This window comes from Sorex araneus, chromosome 4 (assembly GCF_027595985.1).
Source record: "Sorex araneus isolate mSorAra2 chromosome 4, mSorAra2.pri, whole genome shotgun sequence".
NCBI lineage: Eukaryota > Metazoa > Chordata > Mammalia > Eulipotyphla > Soricidae > Sorex > Sorex araneus.
The window spans coordinates 190,915,812-190,938,413 of NC_073305.1; the positions used below are offsets into that span (position 1 = coordinate 190,915,812).

The 22,602-nt window shown below is 41.1% G+C and overlaps 1 protein-coding gene across 1 annotated transcript; it reads right to left on the reverse strand.

Moving 5' to 3' along the window:
* Nucleotides 1-807: 807 nt before the first annotated feature.
* DYNLT2 (dynein light chain Tctex-type 2) lies at nt 808-22,602 on the reverse strand. The gene is made up of 4 exons (XM_055136474.1): nt 22,354-22,602; nt 12,082-12,288; nt 4,323-4,481; nt 808-1,517 (listed from the first exon to the last, which is right to left on the reverse strand). The coding sequence occupies exons 1-4, from the start codon at nt 22,459-22,461 to the stop codon at nt 1,407-1,409; spliced, it is 585 nt and encodes a 194-aa protein (XP_054992449.1). The 5' UTR covers nt 22,462-22,602; the 3' UTR covers nt 808-1,406.

Below are 22,602 nucleotides of genomic sequence, written 5' to 3' on the forward strand. Positions count from 1 at the left end.
GGCATATCCAATATGCATGGGTAGCTTGCCAGGCTCTGCCACTCGGGCTCGATACTCTTGGTAGATTGCCAGGCTCTCCGAGAGGGGCAGAGGAATCGAACTCGGGTCTGCTGCATGAAAGGTGGACGCCCAACCACTGTGCTATCGCTCCAGCAAAATCATAATATTCTAAATTAATATAAAGTAGTTTTTAAAATTAGGTCCTGAAGATAGTACAGGAGATAAGGTACTTGCCTTGCTTGGGACTCCCCTACAGTGAATCTGGCTCCAACAGCAGCACCAGAGACTGTTTCCTGAACTCTGTGCCAGTCATTCCTGAGCAGAGCCAAGAGTGGCCCCAGGCGCTGCTTCATGTCACCCAAAAATGTTTTTAATAAAGGAAAAAGAAAATTAGTAGGAAAGTGTAAATGGTATCAATGGTGGTGAAACAGCCTAATTTTATTTTAATACTATTATATTTTGGACTGGAGCGATAGCACAGCAGGTAGGGTGTTTGCCTTGCACGTGGCTGACCCAGGTTCAATTCCTCCGACCCTTTCAGAGAGCCTGGCAAGCTACTGAGAGTATCTCGCCCACATGGCAGAGCCTGGAAAGCTACCTGTGGTGTATTCGATATGCCAAAAACAGTAACAAGTCTCACAATGGAGATATTACTGGTGCCTGCTCGAGCAAATCAATGAACAACGGGACGACAGTGCTACAGTGCCACTATTAGTTTTTAGCACTTTTCTAACTTTCTAATTAACTTTTCTAATAAACTAGAAGACCAGTCCTTTAATACATGTTAATGTTAATATATATAACACATACAGATATATTGCTATGTATATACTTTGGCACATACACATAATATCTTTGGGACAAATAAAAATTCTGGTTTTGGGGGGCTACACCCAGCAATGCTCAGGGCCGACTCCTGGCTCTGTGCTCAGGGATCACTCCTAGGGAGGCTTGGGGGAACCATATACAGTACTGTAGATTGAACCCTGGTCAGCCACGTGTAAGGCAAGTATCACTGTACTATCCCTCTGGCCCCAAACAAATTTTCATTAAATTCTAACAACAGCATAAAAAGTTTTCCATAATCTATATTAACATTTAATTTGGCAACTTAACAGTTTGTGTCACAATTTCATGTGGCAAATTTAAATTTTGTTAGATATAACAAGAATGATAAATATTTTTCCCATACTATAATCCATTATTGGCATTCACATACTTTAGGCTAATAGACTGTTAACAAATATATCAACTAGTAAGTGTTAAGGTAAATAAAAACTTTTACTTGTTTGTTGTTAAAGAAATACAATTAAAAGTTTCAATCAGAAAAAATTGAGCCTCAAAATCCATAAATTCCATGTTTTGAGGGGATGCTCAGAGTGAAACACTCTTTAGTACACATCAAGCTATTCACAATAAAGAGCAAATATCAAGACCAATGCCACGTAACCTTCAGTTTCATGCTTGGCAGCAACCCAGCTATCCCAAGCAACATCCCATATCCATCTGCTGGCAATCTATAAGAGAAAATTTTAAAGATCAACTTTAGGTTGTGCATGTTAATATGTAATTTTTAAATAAATGCAATGTTGTTGTTTTAGTTTTTTTAGAAAGATTCATTAGTATCTAAAAAGGACTGGAGCAATAGCACAGCGGGTAGGGCATATGCCTTGCACGCAGCTGACCTGGGTTCGATTCCTCCGTCCCTCTCCGGAGAGCCCGGCAAGCTACCGAGAGTATACTGTCCACATGGCAGCACCTGGCAAGCTCCCCGTGTATTTGATATGCCAAACACAGTAATGACAAGTCTCCCAATGGAGATGTTACTGGTACCCGCTTGAACAAATCGATGAGCAACAGGACGACAGTGCTACAGTGCTAGTATCTAAAAAAGCTATATTTTAAAAAATATTTTGTCCAATTTTCCCCTTCCCTAAAAAGACTGAATAGTGATGCTTTCTGATCCTTCTCTTTTACTGGAGATGGTGGTTTCTGATGCAGAGACCTTAGCAGAGCATCTGGGGACAGGAACAGGAGACCTTTTGTAATTTAGGTTCAGTAGTTCTGGTTTAGCCCCTGATAAAGAATTCTTTTTTTGTTTTTGTTTTGGGGCCATACTCATAAGTGCTCAGGGCCTACTCCTGGCTCTGTGCCCAGGGGTCACTCCTGACAGAGTGTGGAGGACCATATGGGGTACCAGGGACCAAACACAGGTTGGCCAGGTGAAGGTAACTGCCTTACCCACTGTATTTTCTCAGTCCCCTGAAGAGTTCTTCTTACAACCCTTGCAGCCAGGGAGAAAATGTAGCTCAAAAGGAAAGAATATGTGCTTTGTATGAGAGAGTCTCAGGGTTGATCCCTGGCATCACATTGCCTCCTAAGCACCATAGGATAGAGATAAAAGCCGAATAAAGAAAAGAGAAATTATTACCTGAAAGTCTGTTATGACCTTGTTTTGTTATGAAGAAATGGCAGGGACTAGAGAGATAGTATAACAGAGAGGGCACTGGCCTTGCACAAGGCCAACCTGGGATCAATCCATGGAACCCCCGAGAATTGTTAGGAGTAACTCCTGAGCAACACCGGGTGTGCCCACCTTTCCAGAAAAAAAAAAAAAGAAGAAATGACATTCACTTGTACATGAAAGCTGCTAGTCCATGCTAATACATAGTTTCATTTCTAAAACATGACCTGATTACAGCCTACTTTTCTGTGTGAGCGCTAAAATGGTCACAAGATATTTGCTGACTTTTTCCTCTATAAGGCTGGGGCCATTTTCACTTCTTGACTATGTGTATGCCTTGGGTATTGCCTTGAGAAATAGAATGTGACACTGTGCAGCTTGCTTATGTGCAGGAGACACTGGGTATCCTATCCGCAGTCATACCAATTGACAAACACAGCATGAGAAACCAGGTTGGATCTCCAGGCCAACCAAGTCACTAGAGCTGCCAGAACATCACTGAGACCAACAGAAATACTAGCTCCTAGCTGAAGTGGGCTGACCCACAAGACTGTGAGCAAATCCATAGATACTGTTTTATACTACTAAATTTCCCTGATATTTCAACTGGGGATGATGAAATCTACTTGCTTAAGTTGCTATAGGATTTATTTAATTTATTGATTTATTTATTTTCGTTTTTGGGGCCAGACCCAGCAATGCTCAAGGATTACTCCTGGCTCTGTGCTTAGGAATCACTCTTGAATCACTCTTGGGATGATTCAGGAATCACATATGGAATGCTGGGGATTGAACCCAGGTCCACTGTATGTAAGGTACACACACTCCCTGCTGTGCTATTGCTTCAGCCCCTGCTGTAAAGATTTCATGAGATTACCAGCATTTTTGATTACAGAGTTTTCAATAAACAGTAAGATCTTGCTTATTAAAATGAGGCTACAGCTAAGCTCAATGAGTGCATAGCAAGCTAAGAGTGATTGTGTGGCAGTGGCACTCTGCAGAGACCATTTGGAGGAGAGCACCAGACAGAGGGTTGGGAGAGAAATAGGTAAAGGAGCTGATCATGCAACAATCATTAAGTCAAAGGGTGTCTTGGCTCTAGGAAGCAGAGAACTGGCACCTCTCCGCACACATACTCTGGAACTGGAGACTTCCAGAGGCTAACACATCTCTGAGGAAAAAAATAGGGTATGGGAATGTGCTGGCATGACAGAGTGACTACCAGGAATTGATGGACATTAGTTCAGGAAGGAACCAGCCAAAGAACAAGGAGAAGACTGTTCAAAGCAGAGAAAATATGGAGTGCAGAATCCTAAGGCAGGACTGACCTCAGTTGCTTCAGCTGCCTGGTTGCTGGATTTTCAGGTAACTGTGTGTGTCAGACTCAGGATCTGTCATCATACTATCTGCATGATTTTCTCTTAGACCTTATACTGCATTACTTTGTCTCTTCATCTGAAGTAAAAGCTTCTTGTACTAAAATGCTTAAATGCTCAAAGTAAATGTACTGGTAAGTAGACTGAACCAGGTCTTACATACACAAGGCACACACTTTACCACTGAGCCACATCCCTGGACCCTGTATTGGCTAATCATTAAGTGATGTTGAATTGTAAAATGGGTATGATCAACAATAAGACAGTCACATAATTTAATAAATTTCTATTAGAAAATTGCCATTTCAAAGTACTTTCAAATAATTTACAGCAAAAGAAAATAGATTTAATAAAATTGTAGTCTCACTGATGAGGACTTAATCTCGCCAAGCACTTTGGAGCATCACAAAGAACATCAAATCAGCAGTGAGGAGAGATCTTACTATTCTAATTGATAGATACTGGATTTATGGAACACTTACATTTATTGCCTGACCGGTTTTTTGAATTAATAATATTTTTATAATGATTTTGTAACGGTGGTACCCAAATTCTTTGACAGCTGATAATATTTGGTCTGCTAACTCAAGTGACAAATGAGAGAAGAGCTTATCATCATATTTGACATCTTTTAGAACAGCCTTTAAAAAAAACATAAAACATTTAAATTTTCAAATGAAATACTTTTCTAAATAAAAATTAAAGTAGAAAACATGTCTAAAAAAACACACGTTAACTTAAAAATACACATATTCCTAACCAAGTAATATTGAATTTCCCATTTATTTCAGTAGCCATGAAGAAATCTTGATTTTGAAGAAAATTTGGTTTTGTTATTATGTTCAACTAGCCTTCATTACCAATCTTCAAACTATATCCTTCTCTTTTATGATTATCAAAGAACTATTAGGGAGTCACGAAAGGAATTTTTTAAAAGTATCTGGGAATTCTTAGAGAAATAATTTTTAATGTATATATTTACTAAAATTCATAGTTGGGCTTTCCTAAAGTAAGAGTTATGCTATCCCTTGTTTCTGCAGTCTCCTGGAATTAGAACCCAATTCTTTCTAACCTTTCCCCATGGCCCACTCTCTCCTGCTATTTTCTGAGATTTCCTAGAAAGTGCCAGGAAATCTAAAGGTTCTCAGCACAGGTGTCAGTGAATTCATAGATCACTGGTGTGGGGGAAGGGGGTGCAGGAATCTGTCCATAGTATAAAGCATAAAGTGTAACACTAGCATTATGCTTTTTTACAGATACTAAAGAGACTGGGAGTATCTAGTGAAAATAATGTCACAGGCTTTCAACTGACTCAGGCTAATACTAAATTAGCCAATGCTCTGGGTTCCAGTGGTAACTGACAGGCTGACCAATTATGGAAGGGAAAAACAGGAAACTAGCAGTATGGGGTACCAGAAAAAGCCACAGACACCACAGTTACCTAGGAAAGGTTGCCCTGAAGACCCAGCACACCAAATTCCGAATCTCCATATTTGGTTGCCACATCTGGAAGGGTGGATAATATCCAGACCCACACATTGACCGAGGCTCCTTGAAGATAAGAGTAGGATCCAGTCTTTGCATTTCTTATACATGGATCACACCTGACCCCCAAAATGTATACTTCCCAACTCATGTCTTTTTTGGGTGGGGGGTTGGTCATACAAGGCAGCATTCAGGGGCTACTCTGGTATAATGCTCAAGGAGTTGCTCCTGGCAGTGCTTGGGGGACCCTGAAGTTCGAGGCATTGAGTCAGAGCATTTAGTAGGAAATGCATGCATACTAGTCCAAAGGGCTATCTTCCCAGCCCAAAGTTATCTACAGCATGTCTGTCCTTCCTTCCTCTTTCCTCCTTCCTTCTGGCTTTCCTTCCTCCCTCTAATCCCTTTCTTCCTCCATCCCTCTTTCCTCCCTTCCTTTATCCCTCCTTTCCTTCATTCCTTCTTTTTCTTCCTCCCCTCCCTACTTCCCTCCTTCTTCCTTTCCCTCTCCTTTCCTTTTATTTTTCTTCCCCATTCCTCCCTTTTTTATCTTCCTTCCTTCCTTCCTTCCTTCCTTCTTTCCTTCCTTCCTTCCTTCCTTCCTTCCTTCCTTCCTTCCTTCCTTCCTTCCTTCCTTCCCCTCCCTCCTTCCCTTCTTCCTTCATTTCCTTTCTTCCTTCTTTTCTTTCTTTTTTTTCTCTCTTGTTAAGGATTGAATTTAGAGTCTCACACATGAAAAGCCCAGTGCTCAGATACTAAGCTTCAACCTCATCCCTAAAACATCTATTTTTACCAAAGGATATTAGATCAAGAAATACTGGTTTTTTCCATAAGGTACATTGAAGACAAGGTCGGCGAAACCCTCCACGATATTGAAGATAAAGGTATCTTCAAACGTGACACGGAACTAAACAATGTAGTAAAAACAGAGATCAACAAATGGGACTACATTAAACTAAAAAGCTTCTGCACCGCAAGAGATACAGTGACCAGAATCCAAAGACTATCCACAGAATGGGAAAGGATATTTACACAATACCCATCAGATAAGGGGTTGATATCAATGGTATATAAAGCACTGGTTGAACTCTACAAGAAGAAAACATCCAACCCCATCAAAAAATGGGGCGAAGAAATGAACAGAAACTTTACCAAGGAAGAAATACGAATGGCCAAAAGGCACATGAAAAAGTGCTCTGCATCACTAATCATCAGAGAGATGCAGATCAAAACAACTTTGAGATACCACCTCACACCACAGAGACTAGCACACATCCAAAAGAACAAAAGCAACCGCTGTTGGAGAGGATGTGGGGAGAAAGGGACCCTTCTTCACTGCTGGTGGGAATGCCGACTGGTTCAGCCCTTCTGGAAAACAATTTGGACGACTCTCAAAAAATTAGATATTGAATTCCCATTTGACCCAGCAATACCACTGCTGGGAATATATCCCAGAGAGGCAAAAAAGTACAATCGAAACAACATCTGCACATGTATGTTCATCGCAGCACTGTTTACAATAGCCAGAATCTGGAAAAAACCCGAATGCCCCAGAACGGATGACTGGTTGAGGAAACTTTGGTACATCTATACAATGGAATACTATGCAGCTGTTAGAAAAAAGGAGGTCAAGAATTTTGTAGTCAAGTGGATGGGCATGAAAAGTTTCATGCTGAGTGAAATGAGTCAGAAAGAGAGAGACAGACATAGAAAGATTGCACTCATCTATGGTATATAGAATAACAGAGTGGGAGACTAACACCCAAGAACTGTAGAAATAAGTACCAGGAGGTTGATTCCATGGCTTCGAGGCTGGCCCCACGTTCCGGGGAAAGGTCAACTCAGAGAAGCGATCACCAACTACATTGTAGTCGAAGGCCATGTGGGGGAAGGGAGTTGCGGGCTGAATGAGGGCTAGAGACTGAGCACAGCGGCCACTCAACACCTTTATTGCAAACCACAACAGCTAATTAGAGAGAGAAAACAGAAGGGAATGCCTTGCCACAGTGGCAGGGTGGGGTGGGGGGGAGATGGGATTGGGGAGGGTGGGAGGGACACTGGGTTTACGGGTGGTGGAGAATGGGCACTGGTGAAGGGATGGGTTCCAAACTTTGTATGAGGGAAGTATAAGCACAAAAGTGTATAAATCTGTAACTGTACCCTCACGGTGATTCTCTAATTAAAAATAAATAAATTAAAAAAAAAAAAAAAGAAATACTGGTTTTTTAAAAAGTGCTCTATTTAAAAATAAGTAACGAACTCTATTAGATGCATCCTACTTTCCACATAGAGTACCAGTTGTCCCCTTCTCTCAGGAGGGGTTGATGACAGCAGATGATCTGAACTCTCTGAGGCACAATTCCCTACTTGTCTTTACTTTCCATTGAAAATGAAGACATATGATATCCTTGATGAACATGGATGCAAAGATCCTCAACAAAATATTAGCAAATAGAATTCAGCAATTCATCAAAAAGATCATACACCACGACCAAGTGGGATTCATCCCGGGGATGCAAGGAATGTTTAACATTCGCAAGTCAATCAATATAATCCATCATATCAATAAAAGAAAAGATAAAAACCATATAATCATATCAATTCACTTTTCACACACTCAGGTCAGCTTTATGCATGAGAAAAGTGGCCTGGAGCATGGTGGCGGTTGGGTAGTGGAGGTTGGCTGCTGGGGCTGGGTCCCCTGGGATAGGGAGAGCTCTGATAAGGGATTTATATCAAGGATATATATACAAGGCACTGGTTGAACTCTACCAGAATAAAACATCCAATCCCATCAGAAAATGGGGTGATTAATTGAATAGAAACTTTATCAAAGAAGAAATCTGAATGGCCAAAAATAATCTTCATCACTAATCATCAGGGAGATGCAGATCAAAACAACTATGAGATATCATCTCATACCAGAGACGCTGGCACACATCCGAAAGAACAAAACAACTGGTGTTGGCATGGATCTGGGGAGAAAGGGATTCTCCTTCACTGCTGGTGGGAATGCTGACTAGACCAGCCTTTTTGGAAAACAATATGGACGTTTCTCAAAAAACTAGAAATCGAGCTCCCGTTTTACTGAGCAATACCACTTCAGAATATATCCCAGAGATGCAAAAAAGTACATAGAAATGACATCTGCACTTGTGTATTTATGGCAGCACTATATACAATAACCAGAATCTGGAAAAAACCCAAGTGCCTGAGAAGAGATGACTGGTTAAAGAAACTTTGGTATATCTACACGATGTAATACTATGCAGCTGTTAGAAAAGATGAAATCATGAAATTTGCATATAAGTGGGTCAACATGGAGAGTATCATGCTAAGTGAAATGAGTCAGAAAGAGACAAAGAATGACTGCACTCATTTGTGAAATATAAAGTAACATAATAGGAGACTAACACCTAAGGACAGTAGAAATAAGAGTCAGGAGGATTGCCCCATGCCTTGGAAGCCAAAATCATGCACTGGGGGAAAAGGTAGTTGGGATGGAGAAAGGAGCACCAAGTAAATGATGGTTGGATGGCTTGCTCGGGATAGCAGATGCATACTGAAAGTAGAGTATGAACCAAACATGATGGCAGTTTGCAAGATACCTGTATTGCAAACCATTAACACCCAAAGGACAGAGAGATTAAGAGGGAATGTGCCTGCCACAGAGGCAGGGGGTGGGAAGCGGTGAGGGTCGGGGGAGAGATACTGGGAACGTTGGAGGTGGAGAATGGGCACTGGTGGAAGGATGGGTACTTGAACATTGACTGGAACGCAATCATGAAAGTTTCTAAGTCTGTAACTGCATTTCACAGTGATTCATTAAAATTTGTTTAAAAAGAAAGAAAGAAAACAAAGAACACTAAACAAAAAAAAAAAGAAAGAAAATGAATCCATAGACATTGGACTGCAGCATTATCTTTCAGACACTTAACAATATACATTTTTTCTTCTGAAGCTGTCTAACAAATCCTAGGCTTCAACTGCCTGTGTGCTCTTTTAACATGATGGCCACTGGTTATAGGAAGATGACTGCATGCTCCTTCAGTATAACCATTCCTTTGTCTGGAACTATGTTCAGTACCCCCTGTACCCAAGAAGAAATCACTGATCTCTTTCATCCATCCATAGAGCCAATAAACCTTATCATGTTCATTGCATCAATAAGTTATCACTTGTAAATGAAATGTTAAATCCATCTATATTTAATAAATTTAAGCTATAAGTGGTAGGCCTATTGAGACACACCAAATGTAAACTGTCAAATATTTACAATTAGTGTTTAAATCATGGACTGGAGCCATAGCACAGCAGGTAGGGTGTTTTGCCTTTCATGTGGCTAACCAGGGTTCGATTCCTCCATCCCTCTTGGAGAGCCCGGCAAGCTACCGAGAATATACCACCTGCATGGCAGGGCCTGGCAAGTTACCCGTGGCCTATTCAATATGCCAAAAACAGTAACAATAAGTCTAACAGTGGAGATATTACAGATGCCCACTCAAGCAAATCGATGAACAATGGGATGACAGTGCAACAGTGTTTAAATCATAGAAACTAATTAGTAACTTACTTTACGGTATTAAATTGAGTTGAATTTCTTTGTTCCCTAAGTTGTGAACCAATTTATCTTTGCCAGATATTAACAATTAGCTCAGCTCAGAAATACTAGTTTATGGTGATGGAAGGAGATTGGAAAGTGAATCTCCTAAATATTAATGTATTCCATATTAGTAAATGTTCTCACTTGAAAAAAATCAGCTTTATATAAATGTGTATTAATCAGGACTAGAGAGATAGTACAGGAGCTAAGACACTTGCCTAGCACAGAGTGGATCTGAGTTTGTTCCCCAGCACCCTATAATGTCTCCTAAACCCTGGTAGGAGCCATTCCTGAGTGCAGAGCCAGAAGTAAGTCCTGAGAACAGTCAGGGTGGCTCCCAAACAAAATCATTTATACATATACATTTAATATTTTCTTCCCACTAGCTTATCTCAGTTGTTACCAAAGAAAATCAAATTTCAAGTTTAAGAAGTGGGAAAAAGGGTGGGGGGCAGGAGGGGGGTATACTGGGGTTCTTGGTGGTGGAACATGCACTGGTGAAGGGATGGGTGTTTTATCACTGTATGACTGAGACGCAAACCTGAAAGTTTTGTAACTGTTCTCATGGTGATTCAATAAATAAATAAATAAATAAATAAATAAATAAATATTTTAAAATTTTAAAAAAAGTGGGAAAAAATTAAAAAAAAAACAAGGAAACAGGTGGAATTAGGCTAAGTCTCACAAAGGGATTCTGGTCTTCAGAAAATTCTGCCTACTACCTACACCTGGAGACTAAAGATGAAAAGGGACTCAGAAAAGGTCACCCTTATTCATCAACACATCTATCTACCCCTCCCCGTTCTGTCACTGTTGCAATGACCAGAGACCACACACTTGCCCTGTAGTGGTTCCCAAAGGTCGCACACTTAGTTGTGGTGTATGTATTGGTACACTTAGTTGTGGTGTATGTATTGGTATTCACTGAATCAAACACTTAGATGCTGTGCTTGTACCCACTTGGTTGCAGAACACCTAAGATCAGACACTTTGTTGTGGTGCCAGGGATCCCAAATATCAGTGCTAGTGGGATCATGTTCCATGCATGCAGGGTATACTGAAGGTAAAATTCAAGACTTTACACATGCAATGCATTATTTTTCCACTAAGCTGTCCACAGGTTCCATATGCTTTTTATAATTAAAAAATCCAGATCTTTAATAGCAAAGACAGTAATGTCTGAATGTCACCTTTAGATATCTAAATTAGCACAAATAATATTTATATTAATATAGTGTTAAAGCATCTATTTCACAAAATTGAAGCGTTTTTAAACCAGACTGGAAAGTCTGTTTCACAATTGTGAACTTTAGACTTGTGTGTGTGTAACAAGAAACTCTTTATTGAAACGTATTTAGAAAGATGTGCAGGGAGAGTAAGGGAGAGGTGTGTCTCTTTCAAGAGAGAGCACAGGCTTCTCCATAGTGGAAATAAGCAAAGAAACATACAGACAAGCTAGCAAAGGCAGAACACGGGCTTGAAGAGCAAGCTAATGAATTTTAGATTTCAGTCAGTTAAGAGAGAAAAACAATCAATGCAGAGCTGGAGAGATAATACAATGGGTAAGGGCTTGAGAGACTGTACAGTAGGTAAGGAAATTGCCTTGAGTGTGGGTGATCAGGTTGATTCCTGGCATCCCATAAGGTCCCCCAATCACTGTCAGGAGTGATTTCTGAGTGCAGCGCCAGGATAACTCCTGAGAATTTACAGTTGTGGCTCCAAAACAAACAAACAAAAACCAAAACTGGAGATTTCTGTTCTTAAGATGTTCTAGTTAAGAATATGCATTGTTAAATGTTTGTTTTTTCACTTATTTCTCCAAATATGGGAGAAATCTGGAAACTCAAAGAGTTGAATGAAATAACAAAATATTCCCTTTACTCTTATTCATATGTGATATAAGCCAATTAATTATCATTTGCACAAATTAATTTCAATGTAAAGAGTTTGCTATGGCTACAAACCACTGTTTACTGTATAGATACATGATACCAAAACATCTATCAGTTAAATTGGAGTGCCATATATCTTAACATAGTTTATCAAGCACTCAAAGCTAAGTTATTGCTACTATATGTCATGTGGCACGATAGATGTCACATCTATATATGCATTAGACAGATTTATTCCAGTTGACATATATATGTAAAACCCACCTCTAATATCTGCTGGGCTTTAATTTCTACAGAATGAGCTTGAAATTTTTTCAGTGGTTCCATTCTATATGAATTCGCAAACTTCAGCTTTGCCAGGGCACTCTTCCATTCTTTACCTATATCAGCAATTGAGTCATCAAATGGAGGTTCCACATACTGAACATCATGAATGGATTCTCTCAGTCGTTCTTTTAAAATTTGTGCATACTGTGAGAGAGAAGGAAGAAAGGGAGGAGAGGGAGGAGGGAGAAAGGGAGGAAGAGGAGATGGAGGGAAAGAAAGAGGGAGGGGGATGCTTTATTAAAATTGTATAACGAAATTTTAGAATTAGTAAACTTGGTGCAGGGCTAGGTGATTCATGAGGTTGGAATGTACTTTTCATGCTTCATCCCCTGTACCACATGGTCCCTTGAACACTACTGAGAGGAGCCAACCAGCACTGCCAGGTGTGCCCTATCCACTGGGAAAAAAGAATCCTCATGCAGGATTCTTGTAAATCCATTCTAACAGATTTTTATGATTATGTGCTTATTCTATATCCTAGATCATATCATTTTGTCAAAAGAAGAAACAGGAATCTGAATATCAGTATTTATTTATGATTGGCTTGAGGGCCACACCCAGAGGTACTCAGGCTCATTGCTCAAGGATTACTTCCTGGTGGGCTCAGGGGGATAATATAGGGTGCCAGGGACTGAACCTGGATCTGCCGCATCCAAGGAGAGAGCCTTACCTGATGTAAGATCTCTCCACACTCCCATCTTTCTTTAAAGTACAAATTTGCACTTAAATGCCTAGACTCTCCGTGAAGGAAAAAAAATCCAGTGACGGGAGTGACAGTGATAAGTGGCTAAGAGGAAAAGATTTAATGAAAACCATTATGTTCCCTGATTCTTACATGAAGATTATGAAACTATTACCCTTCATTGAACTTTTGAGGGGTTTCTTTGCCATACTCAGTGATGTTCAAGAATTACTCCTGGCTCTGCACTCTGGAATCTCTCCTGGTGGTGCTCAGGGGATGAGCACCTGAGATGTTCATTTAGTCCCTGAGATGCTGGGACCAAACCTGAATCAGCTTCATGCACGGTAGATGCCCTACCTGCAGTACTGTTGCTCTGGGCCCCCTTCATTGAATTCTTAAGGCTTTGTTTTACTTCTCATTTATGTTTTTATAAGTAAGTTAGGCAACACTTTTATAAGTCTTGCAAAGTAACAAGTTATTATGTCACTTCATACATTTGACTTTAAATATTCTTTTACATTCAGCACTTCTTAAAGGAGTATTTCTTTACTGCCAAGTATGGCCCAGAAAAATGCTCTAGACTGCAATTATTCTAACAGAAATTGTTCTGCTTGCATTAATTCATAATTACAAACTATGCATCCAAGTAGAAAAAATTCAAGTAGGAAAGAGGGCTGATAGATCGTAATGTATAGGGCTAAATGAAGAGGCTAATTTTAAAAAGCAGTAGTTGTTAATAACATTTGAAATTAATCGAGAAACTAATTTAGACATGATCAAGGGTAGTCCCTCTGAAATAAAATTTTGTAAGCTTTAGTCTAAAGGCACAGGGAATAAGAAAAGCTAAGCCTTCAAAGCAGGAACTAAATGTGTCATCAGAAGATAAATGTCATTAATGCATCTGAAGCATTCTTAGGGAAAGACTAGTAAGAAAACGAGACTAGAGAGCCACAATTATTTTTGGTAAGGAGTTTGAATTTTATTCTCAGAGCAAAGAAAAGCTATTGGGAGAATTTTTAATGGATGCATATATTTTGTATTTTACCTTTAAGTGGTCATTCTTGCTGCATAATGTACAGAGAGATCAGGGTTCTCAATGAAGGAAATAACTTCATATTTCAAAATACTTTATTTTTCTGTGTCTTGGACCACACCCATAGATGCTCAGGGATTTACTACTGATAGCACTCAGGGACCATATGGGATGCCAGGGGTCAAACCCAGGCCAGTCACAGGCAAGGGAAATGTCCTACCCACCGTACTATCTCTCTGGTCTGTCATACTATGGTTTTGGAAATGTTAACAGTAATATTATAGTTTTAAGTGGACATATTACAGATATATTTTATTTTATAGTGAATATAAAGTCGCATTTAGTTGACATTACCAGTCACAAAATTTTTCCTGTCATAACTTTAAGACTACTGTCTTTTCTATGCTGAGCTATGGAATAAATATTACCTTGAGTCACCACATTCAATTTTACATCCCCAGGACTGACCTTGAAGTGTGTACCATTTGACCCCTTTACCCACCTACCTGTACCATTTCACTGCCTGCAACAATACTAAAACAGTAATATTTAGAATATTTTATACTATAATATGAATATTAACATTTTACATTTAAAACCAACAAATTATATTCTAACATTTTATTCACGTAGGACATTCAATATATTAAACAGTTATGGGGGTGAACACCCTTGTTTTAGAGGAAAATATTTTGTTGATTTCAAATATTTGTTTTCCCTAGCGAAGAACATGTTTATTTCTTCTGAAGCACTTTTTTTTGTTTTAAATACTGTACAGTATTGTTTTAATATAGAACTGTGTATCTAGTTTTTGATTCTAATGTTTACATACCTAATTTTACTAAATATGTGAATCAACAGTTCTATCAAACCTTTCTCAGAACCTATTGCAGTTTTAAGTCTACAGATTAAAACTCATGGAGCTGGAGATAGTACAGCTCATGGAGCTGGAGATAGCAGGTATCGCATTTGTCTTACAATTGATCAAGATTCAACCAATCAGGAATGAGATGTGTGACCAGATGTGACCCCCCAACCCAAATTAAAGCCCTTCATAGAGCACATAATGGAAGAATATGTACTCCCTAAATGTTATTTTCCTCACGTTACAGAAATTTACAGGATCAGTATACTTCCTTTTCCCTCTCCCATTTTCCACCTGAGGGTTCATTGGATTGCTGAACTGATAGAGAGAATGTCATATGCAGAATCTTCCTAGCTTTTCTTTTGGAATCTATGTGAACATGCTATCTGTCCTACCACTGCATGTTTTAAAGGAACGGAATACTAGATTCAGCTACAATCATGACAATTTGAGCAACTGGTTTAAAGTGGTGTATCATTTGTCAAACTTTCATCATTAGTGATTCAACTTTTATTGAGTCTTCAACGTTCAACTTGCATCACTAAACACTACACTGACATAATTTAACTTACCCTTACTATAAATTTATTAATTACTGCACATATATTCATGAGGAATATGAGTATGTTGTTTTCTCATTATTACTATCAGTGTTTCAAAAAAAGCAATACTGGTCACATGAGGTGAATTCAGTAGAATTCTATGTAATTTCCCAAGACATTTATCACAGAAATGTCAGAAGTCACTGAGACTTTTTGTTTTTAAATGGAAAAGTTTTTGTTTGGGGAGGTGGGTTAGGTCACACCCAGATCTCAGAAATGGTCCCTGGCAATGCTCAGACCATATGCAGTGCAGATTTAACCTGGGTCAGCCACATAGAAATGCTTTATCTCCTGTACTATCTCCGTGGTTCTCAATGAGATCTTAAGCTACAAATAATATATATATTTTTTGCTTTTTGGGTCACACCCAGCAATGCACAGGGGTTACTCCTGGCTCATTCACTCAGGAATTACTCCTGGTGGTGCTTGGGTGACCATATGGGATGCTGGGAATCGAACCCGGGTCAGCCATGTGCAAGGCAAATACCCTACCCGCTGTGCTCTCTCCAGCCCCTACAAATACATTTTAACATATATAGGGGATATTTAAATATAGGGACTAGTTTTTTTTTTGAGAAATGGCTACTAAACACTGCTCAAAGGGACCAGAATCACTTCCAGAAATACTCAGCCTGGTTGTACCTGAGCTATACCCACTGGTGTTTGGGGTTTCCCTCTGGATACACTTGGTATGCTGGGGTTGGGGGATGCAGTGCCAACAATCAAATTTAGAGATAAGTATATGAAAAGGATGCACTTCAGTCCTTTAACCATCTTCCTTACCCCAGGAACTAGTTCTAAATTAATGATAGTTAATCCATTATCAGTGTGCTAGGGTTACTATAAGAAAATATCACAGGCCAGGTGGTTAAACAGGAATTTATTTTCTTACATGCAACTTTAGAGGAAATTGTAGATCAAAGAGTCCAAAGGTGTCCCCCTCTCCCCCGTGATTCCATGGATGGCTTCTATTATTGCTGCCTCTTCAAATAGTCATCCTCCTGTGCTTACTTCACTCTGGCGTCTCTTCCAAATTTGTTCATGAAGTCTGGAATCAGCTGAATTAGGGCTCACCTTCATGGCCTCATTTAAATTAATGCCTTCTTTTAGGTTCCATCACTTTACACTAGGTGTAGAGCTTCACACTTGACCTACACACTACACCATGCCCACCACCAAAAGTCTAATGACCATCTACCACCATCTAATTGAGGCCTTATGTGTTTTAATCTCTTCTCTCTTCTAGTAGACACTACTTGACTCTGATCAGGTCTAAAGCCTTTTTGTTTTGATCATTTATACTTCTCCTGACGTTATTTCACTAAGCATGGCTTCTCAAGCTTCACCCACATTGTCACAAAGATAGATTTCTTTGGGTAGGACATCCAGTATGTCAAATATCTGCAGGTGTGAACATCCTTGTCCTAGAGGAAAAAATCCTTGTTTTCTATCATTCAGTATGTTAGCTATGAACTATGTGGTCTTCATTACAGTCCTTCCATATCCATTGATCATAAATGATTTATTAAAATCAATTGCTTTTTCCATACCTGTGATTTCTTCCTTCGTTTTTGTCTAGCTATGATTAGCCTGCATTAATTACCCTGTATTCCTAGGATGACAACTGATCATGGCATATGATCCCTTTGATGTATTATTCCTGGATTCCATGTTCATGCTTAGGGAACATCATTTACCTTTTGTTGCACAGGGTACTCCATGAAGTCCATTAGTTGAAGTGTATTATCACTTATAAAGATGTAAGCATATAAGTGATACTACGTTTACAAATCCCTCTCCCCCCAAATAATGGTACTTCTAAAAGTTAATGAGCATGTAAGTACCATTTTTGGTAGTGGGGGGGTGGGTGGAGAAAGAGGGATGTGTACTGATATTTTAAACTGTAATTAAGGTATCTTCAAGTGTCTTTCAGTACTTTAAAGATGATGTCGCAGTGCCTTGTGGCTGGTATTGTTCCTGGTAAGAGGTCTTCTATTGTTTCCTATGTTCTTAAAATTTCCTAAGTTTACATTTAAAATAAATTATGTTTCTGTATCACTTATTGTGCTTAGGTTTGCAGTTTCTTGGATTTGTGAATGTTTTCATCACCTAAAATGATCTCATCCTTGGGGCTGGAGCAATAGCACAGCGGCTAGGACATTCGCCTTGCACATGGCTGACCTGGGTTTGATTCCCAGCATCCCATATGGCCCCCTGAGCACCACCAGGAGTAATTCCTGAGTGCAGAGCCAGAAGTAACCCCTGTGCATTGCTGGGTGTGACCCCAAAAGCAAAAAAAAAAAAAAAAACCCAAAAAACCATATCCTTTATTGCTTCAAGTATTTTTGTCTGGACCCTTTCCTCCCTTTGTGACTCAATTACAATTTTTATTTCATAACTCACTGATGTCTAGTATTTAACTATCACTGCTTCTAAATTTATTATCCATCTGTAGTGACAATTAATTCCAATTTTGTATTTACATGTCATCAATATAGAATTTCAGTTTTAACATGCTCAAACTTCTCTGTACACCTAAGAATATAAGGTGTAGGGGCTGGAGAAATAGCACAGCGGGTAGGGCGTTTGCCTTGCACGCGGCCAACCCGGGTTCGATTCCCAGCATCCCATATGGTTCCCTGAGCACTGCCAGGGGTAACTCCTGAGTGCAGAGCCAGGAGTAACCCCTGTGCATTGCCGGGTGTGACCCAAAAAACAAAACAACAACAACAAAAAAGAATATAAGGTGTAATTACAATGACTTTTATAATGCCCATTTATATTCCATGAATGATTTGTAGTGTTTCTGTATTTTTCTATTTTGGGTAGGGGGGTTAGGGGAGGAGGTGGCACACCTGGTAGTGTTGAGGGATCACCTCTGGTAGGCTAAGAGAACCATATGGGGGTGCAAAGAATCAAACCTGAAAGGCTGCTTGCAAGGCCAAGTACTCTATCCACTGTAATATTGCTTTGGCCCCTCTAGAATGCAGTGAGTTACAATTTCTGAAAGCTTTCTTGCTTTTAAGTTTGCTAGGTCAAAGAATAAGTCTAGAACCATTTCACTTCCACTACTGAAACACTTTTCTTAGCACTTTAACCAATGTCTTATCCACATGGATTTTTTCCCCACTTACTGATAGGAATGCCAAGCATTTTCTATGAAACCAGGGATTTTTGTTACTTTTGGGTAGTTCTTTAACCACAGGTGGTTCCTTAACAGATGAATTGATACATGAAACTAGAGTTGAAGATAGGCAGCTCCCCAGAGTTCTTTAGACAGTCCTTATACTATGCCCTGCTGACTCAAAGCACCTTGACCTTTCCATGCACCCACATCCTTGTTCCTTTTTTCCATAAGGTGTGGTCTGAAACTTCTCACCAGGTAGATCAGAGAAAACCCTGGTGCTCACCTTTCCCTCTTTTCCTTTCCCTGGCTATCATTATAGTGTCTTGTTTACAACCAACCAATGGAAAAGAACTGCTTCATACATCATTGTTACTAGTACTTTCTGGGAGAAGCCACTCATGTTGCCTGTTAGGAGTTCATTAGAGAGGGTCAGCTTGCTTTGTACACAGCTGACCTGGGATCCCTGGCCTCCACAGGGTGCCCTGGAGCACTGCCAGGAGTAATTTCTGAGTGCAAACACAGCACTGCTGGGTGTAGCCCCAAAATACAAAGAATACAAGCAAAAAAGTCCATGGAAATAAATCTGCTTTTTGCTCACTTATCAGACTGCTTTATGTTTTAAATGGGGAAGAGAAATTATTAGATACTGAATCCTCCTAAATACTGCACCTTTCTTATTTTAAATCAGAAGAATGCATCTAGGCTCATTCCCCCTTCCCATTATATTCAAAGGATGCGACATCTTTAAGTGGCTTCCAACTACTAAGATTGGCTTGGAGCTAAAGCCTAAATGTTTGAATTTAAAATACCTAAGAGATCTAAAATCTGAAAACGTGATGCTGAAAACTCACTTTTTGTGTATGTGTTTTGGGTCACATCCAGCTATGCTCAGGGGTTACTCCGGGCTCTGCACTCAGGAATTACTCCTGGCAGTGCTTGAGGGATCATGTGGGATGTCAGCCATTGAACCCGGGTCGGCCATGTGCAAGGCAAATGTCCTACTCGTTGTACCACTGCTCCAGCCCCCAAAACTCACATCTTATTTTCACCATCTATATTGGTCTTCTGATGTAATGCACTTCTAGAAATTAGATTTTAAATATGATAAAACTTTTTTGGCAGTTACCAAAACAGTCTGTCTAATTCACCTATTTGTAAGGTTTGCTCGGGATCAAATGGCAGCAGGCTGATGAAATAGCAACATCACCCTGTATTCTGGCACTGAACACAGGGCTTATGGCCCATCCCAAGCCTGGTAGCCCCCAGGATGTATCTTCTGTTTACCAAGCACCATTCCCACTGGTCTTTGTTACCTTTCCCATCTAAGACAACTTTAAAATCCACTTAGTTTCTTCTAAGGCACAGCCCTACTCCCGGCTCGCCAGGGGTTGGAAGGGCACACCTGGGAGCGCACCCTAATAAACTTGTATTTCTACACTCTATTCCTGCTCTTGTCTGTGCCAGGTGAGGTCTGCAACCTATCACTACTGACATATCATTTCCTTGCAATGAGTCTAGAATGAGTTTGAGATGCCATTAGAAATATATTAAACTTCTAAATGCTACTTGCTAATATAGATTTTCAAACAGCGAGCATAATCAATTTTCTTTTTGCAATGTTTAAGGTTCTGTGATTTTTTTTTATGATTTCTATTGAATCACTGTGTGATATACCCTTACAAAACTGTTCATGATTTGGTTTCTGTTATACAGTGTTCCAATACCCATCCCTCCACTGGTGTACATTTCCCAGCACCAGTGTCCCCAATTTCCCTCCCATCACCCCCACTCCACCCCCAGCCTGCCTCTATGGCAGGCACCTCACTCACTCCTTTTGGGCATTGTGGTTTGCAATACAGATACTAAACGGTTGTCATGTATATCCCTTACCTACTTTTAATACTCAGTTCTTGTCCATCATGATTATTTCCAACTATTATCAGACTGGTCTCTTCGCTCTTACCTACCCTCTACCCCACACAAACTTGTGGTGGATTCCAACCACTGAAGGTTATGTAATTTTTATACTCAAGCAGTAGGAACTGAATCTTGTGAAGGAAAAAATGTATAACTAGAAAGACATGCAGTTGAAGTTTCAATAGTCCACGCAGCTTTTCAGCATGGTATCCTCAATCCGAAATTATCTCAACTACTCCTCTGTACTATCCCATCAAGACTTCAACCAATTATCCCCCAGTCTAATACTCATCACAATTAAAACTAAAACTAATGATGGTGACTTCTTCCAAGGAAAACTATGAGATAGGTAGGCACAAGGGAAGTCAGACAGGTCTACACCTGTGCAGTGGGTCCTTACTCTTCCATGCTCAGAAACATGCGTTAACTCAGTCCTATGATCTAAGGCAAGTAGGAGCAGTCTTTCTTGGTCCTTTCCAACCCTCACCTGTGTGCCCAGGTGTGGGGATGGGGGGGGGGGGGGTTCGGGGGAGGAAAAGAGAGGAGGCATGACTGATCACAATCACAGCAAAGGAGTACTCCAGTCCCCGGCTCAGGCTCACAATCAAGCCTTCACGAGTCAGATCTTTTAGGCTGAGGATAGGCACGCCCCAGGCAATAGTCAGCCCAAACCCTCTGACTCCGAGTGCAGCACAGCACAATGAGGAAGACCAGAAATCTCTGGGAAATGCCAAGAAATGTACTGGCCTCTCAGCGAGGACAATCAAGGCCCAGGTTTCTGACAGTTAGGCAGAGAAAGGCCCCAGTGGCAATGGAATTCCTTGGATGTAATAAAACCTATAGCCCAATGCTGCAAAGGCCCACTTTGTGAGCTCAGGCCTTATAGTCACCTGATACCAATAGCAGATGGAGAGAAGGCTGGATCCCCATCTGAATAAGTTCCAGCAGGAACAAAAGACCATCACCACTCCCAACTCTACCCTGTTAGCAATCACCCTAGAAATGGACTCTTACCTAGCTAGAAGCCTCACATGGGGCCTGGTTGGAGAAACCCTATAAAAAACATCTGAACAAAGGAAGCGCACCTGTGCACGTTTATGCTGCCAGAGCCCATGTGCGGCTTCTACCCACCACGTGTCCAACTGAGGCCATGTTGTGCCTGCACCTCCCCTGTGACGTGTACTTTCATGCTTCTATATCTAATGCTCTGGTATGTGTAGGAGCTCTCTACCTTTGGAGAAGCTGCGTTCTCTCTTGACCACGTGACTCTCACTTTCTCTCCCTCCCTCCATCCCCTTTCTAAAAACTTCTGAATAAAATCTGTTTCAAATTCACTGCTTATCTACTCTTGAAATTATTTTCTGAGAGGTGAGACAAAAACCCCAAAACCCTGGGTAAGGCCTAGGGCTGACTTTCCTTTCCTGCAAAGAGCAATTCTTCGCTCCAGCCTCAGTCTGTGGCTCCCAAGAGACTGGGTGGCGGGGATCAGCTCCCGTCCTGAGAAGACCAAGCAGACATCAGATGGCTGTCAGACAGCCACCTGATGGGGCTGGCAGGACTCTGGCCATGCTGCAGAGGGGCTGACCGAAGACTATCAGTCCTAATCTTCCTCGGGGTGGAAGAGGCGGATCAAGAGAAAGCGACCGTCTCTCTCTCCCCCCTGCCTCACATAATCCACCTGTGGGGGCCCACCAACATCACCTGTTCAGCCCCTTTCCTCCCTCCCTCCTAATGCAGCAACTGTGTGCGTGGCTTCCCATACAGTGTCCTATTTAATCTCTGATGGGCCCTTTTCATACAGGATCCCACCGCTATTCACTATCCCGCTGACAGGCCCTTCCCGCACAGGGTCCCGTTCCCCCTCCTGACAGGCCCCGGCCCCGGGCAGGCTCCACACGCGAGCGCCCCGCGTTCCGTTAGAGCCGCCGCCGGGCGTCCGGCCGTGCGGAGGAGCCGCGTCCGCCGGGATGCCTCCGCACTCACGGCCTCTTTCTCGAACATGCTCAGCCTCCGCTCCTTCTTAGGTGTCGGAGGGAGCTGCGCAGACTGCAGAGTCGGGACCGCCTTCGCGAGCCGGCCGCGCTTCTCCATTGCGCCCGGCCTCCAGCCGCCCGGCCTCCGCCGAGCCGGGCCTGCCCTTCCGCGAGCATTCGAGTCTCGCGCCTGCGCGCACCCCCTCCGCCCCGTCCCGCGAGAGGATAAGCCTCGCGCCTGCGCCGTACGAGATCCAGG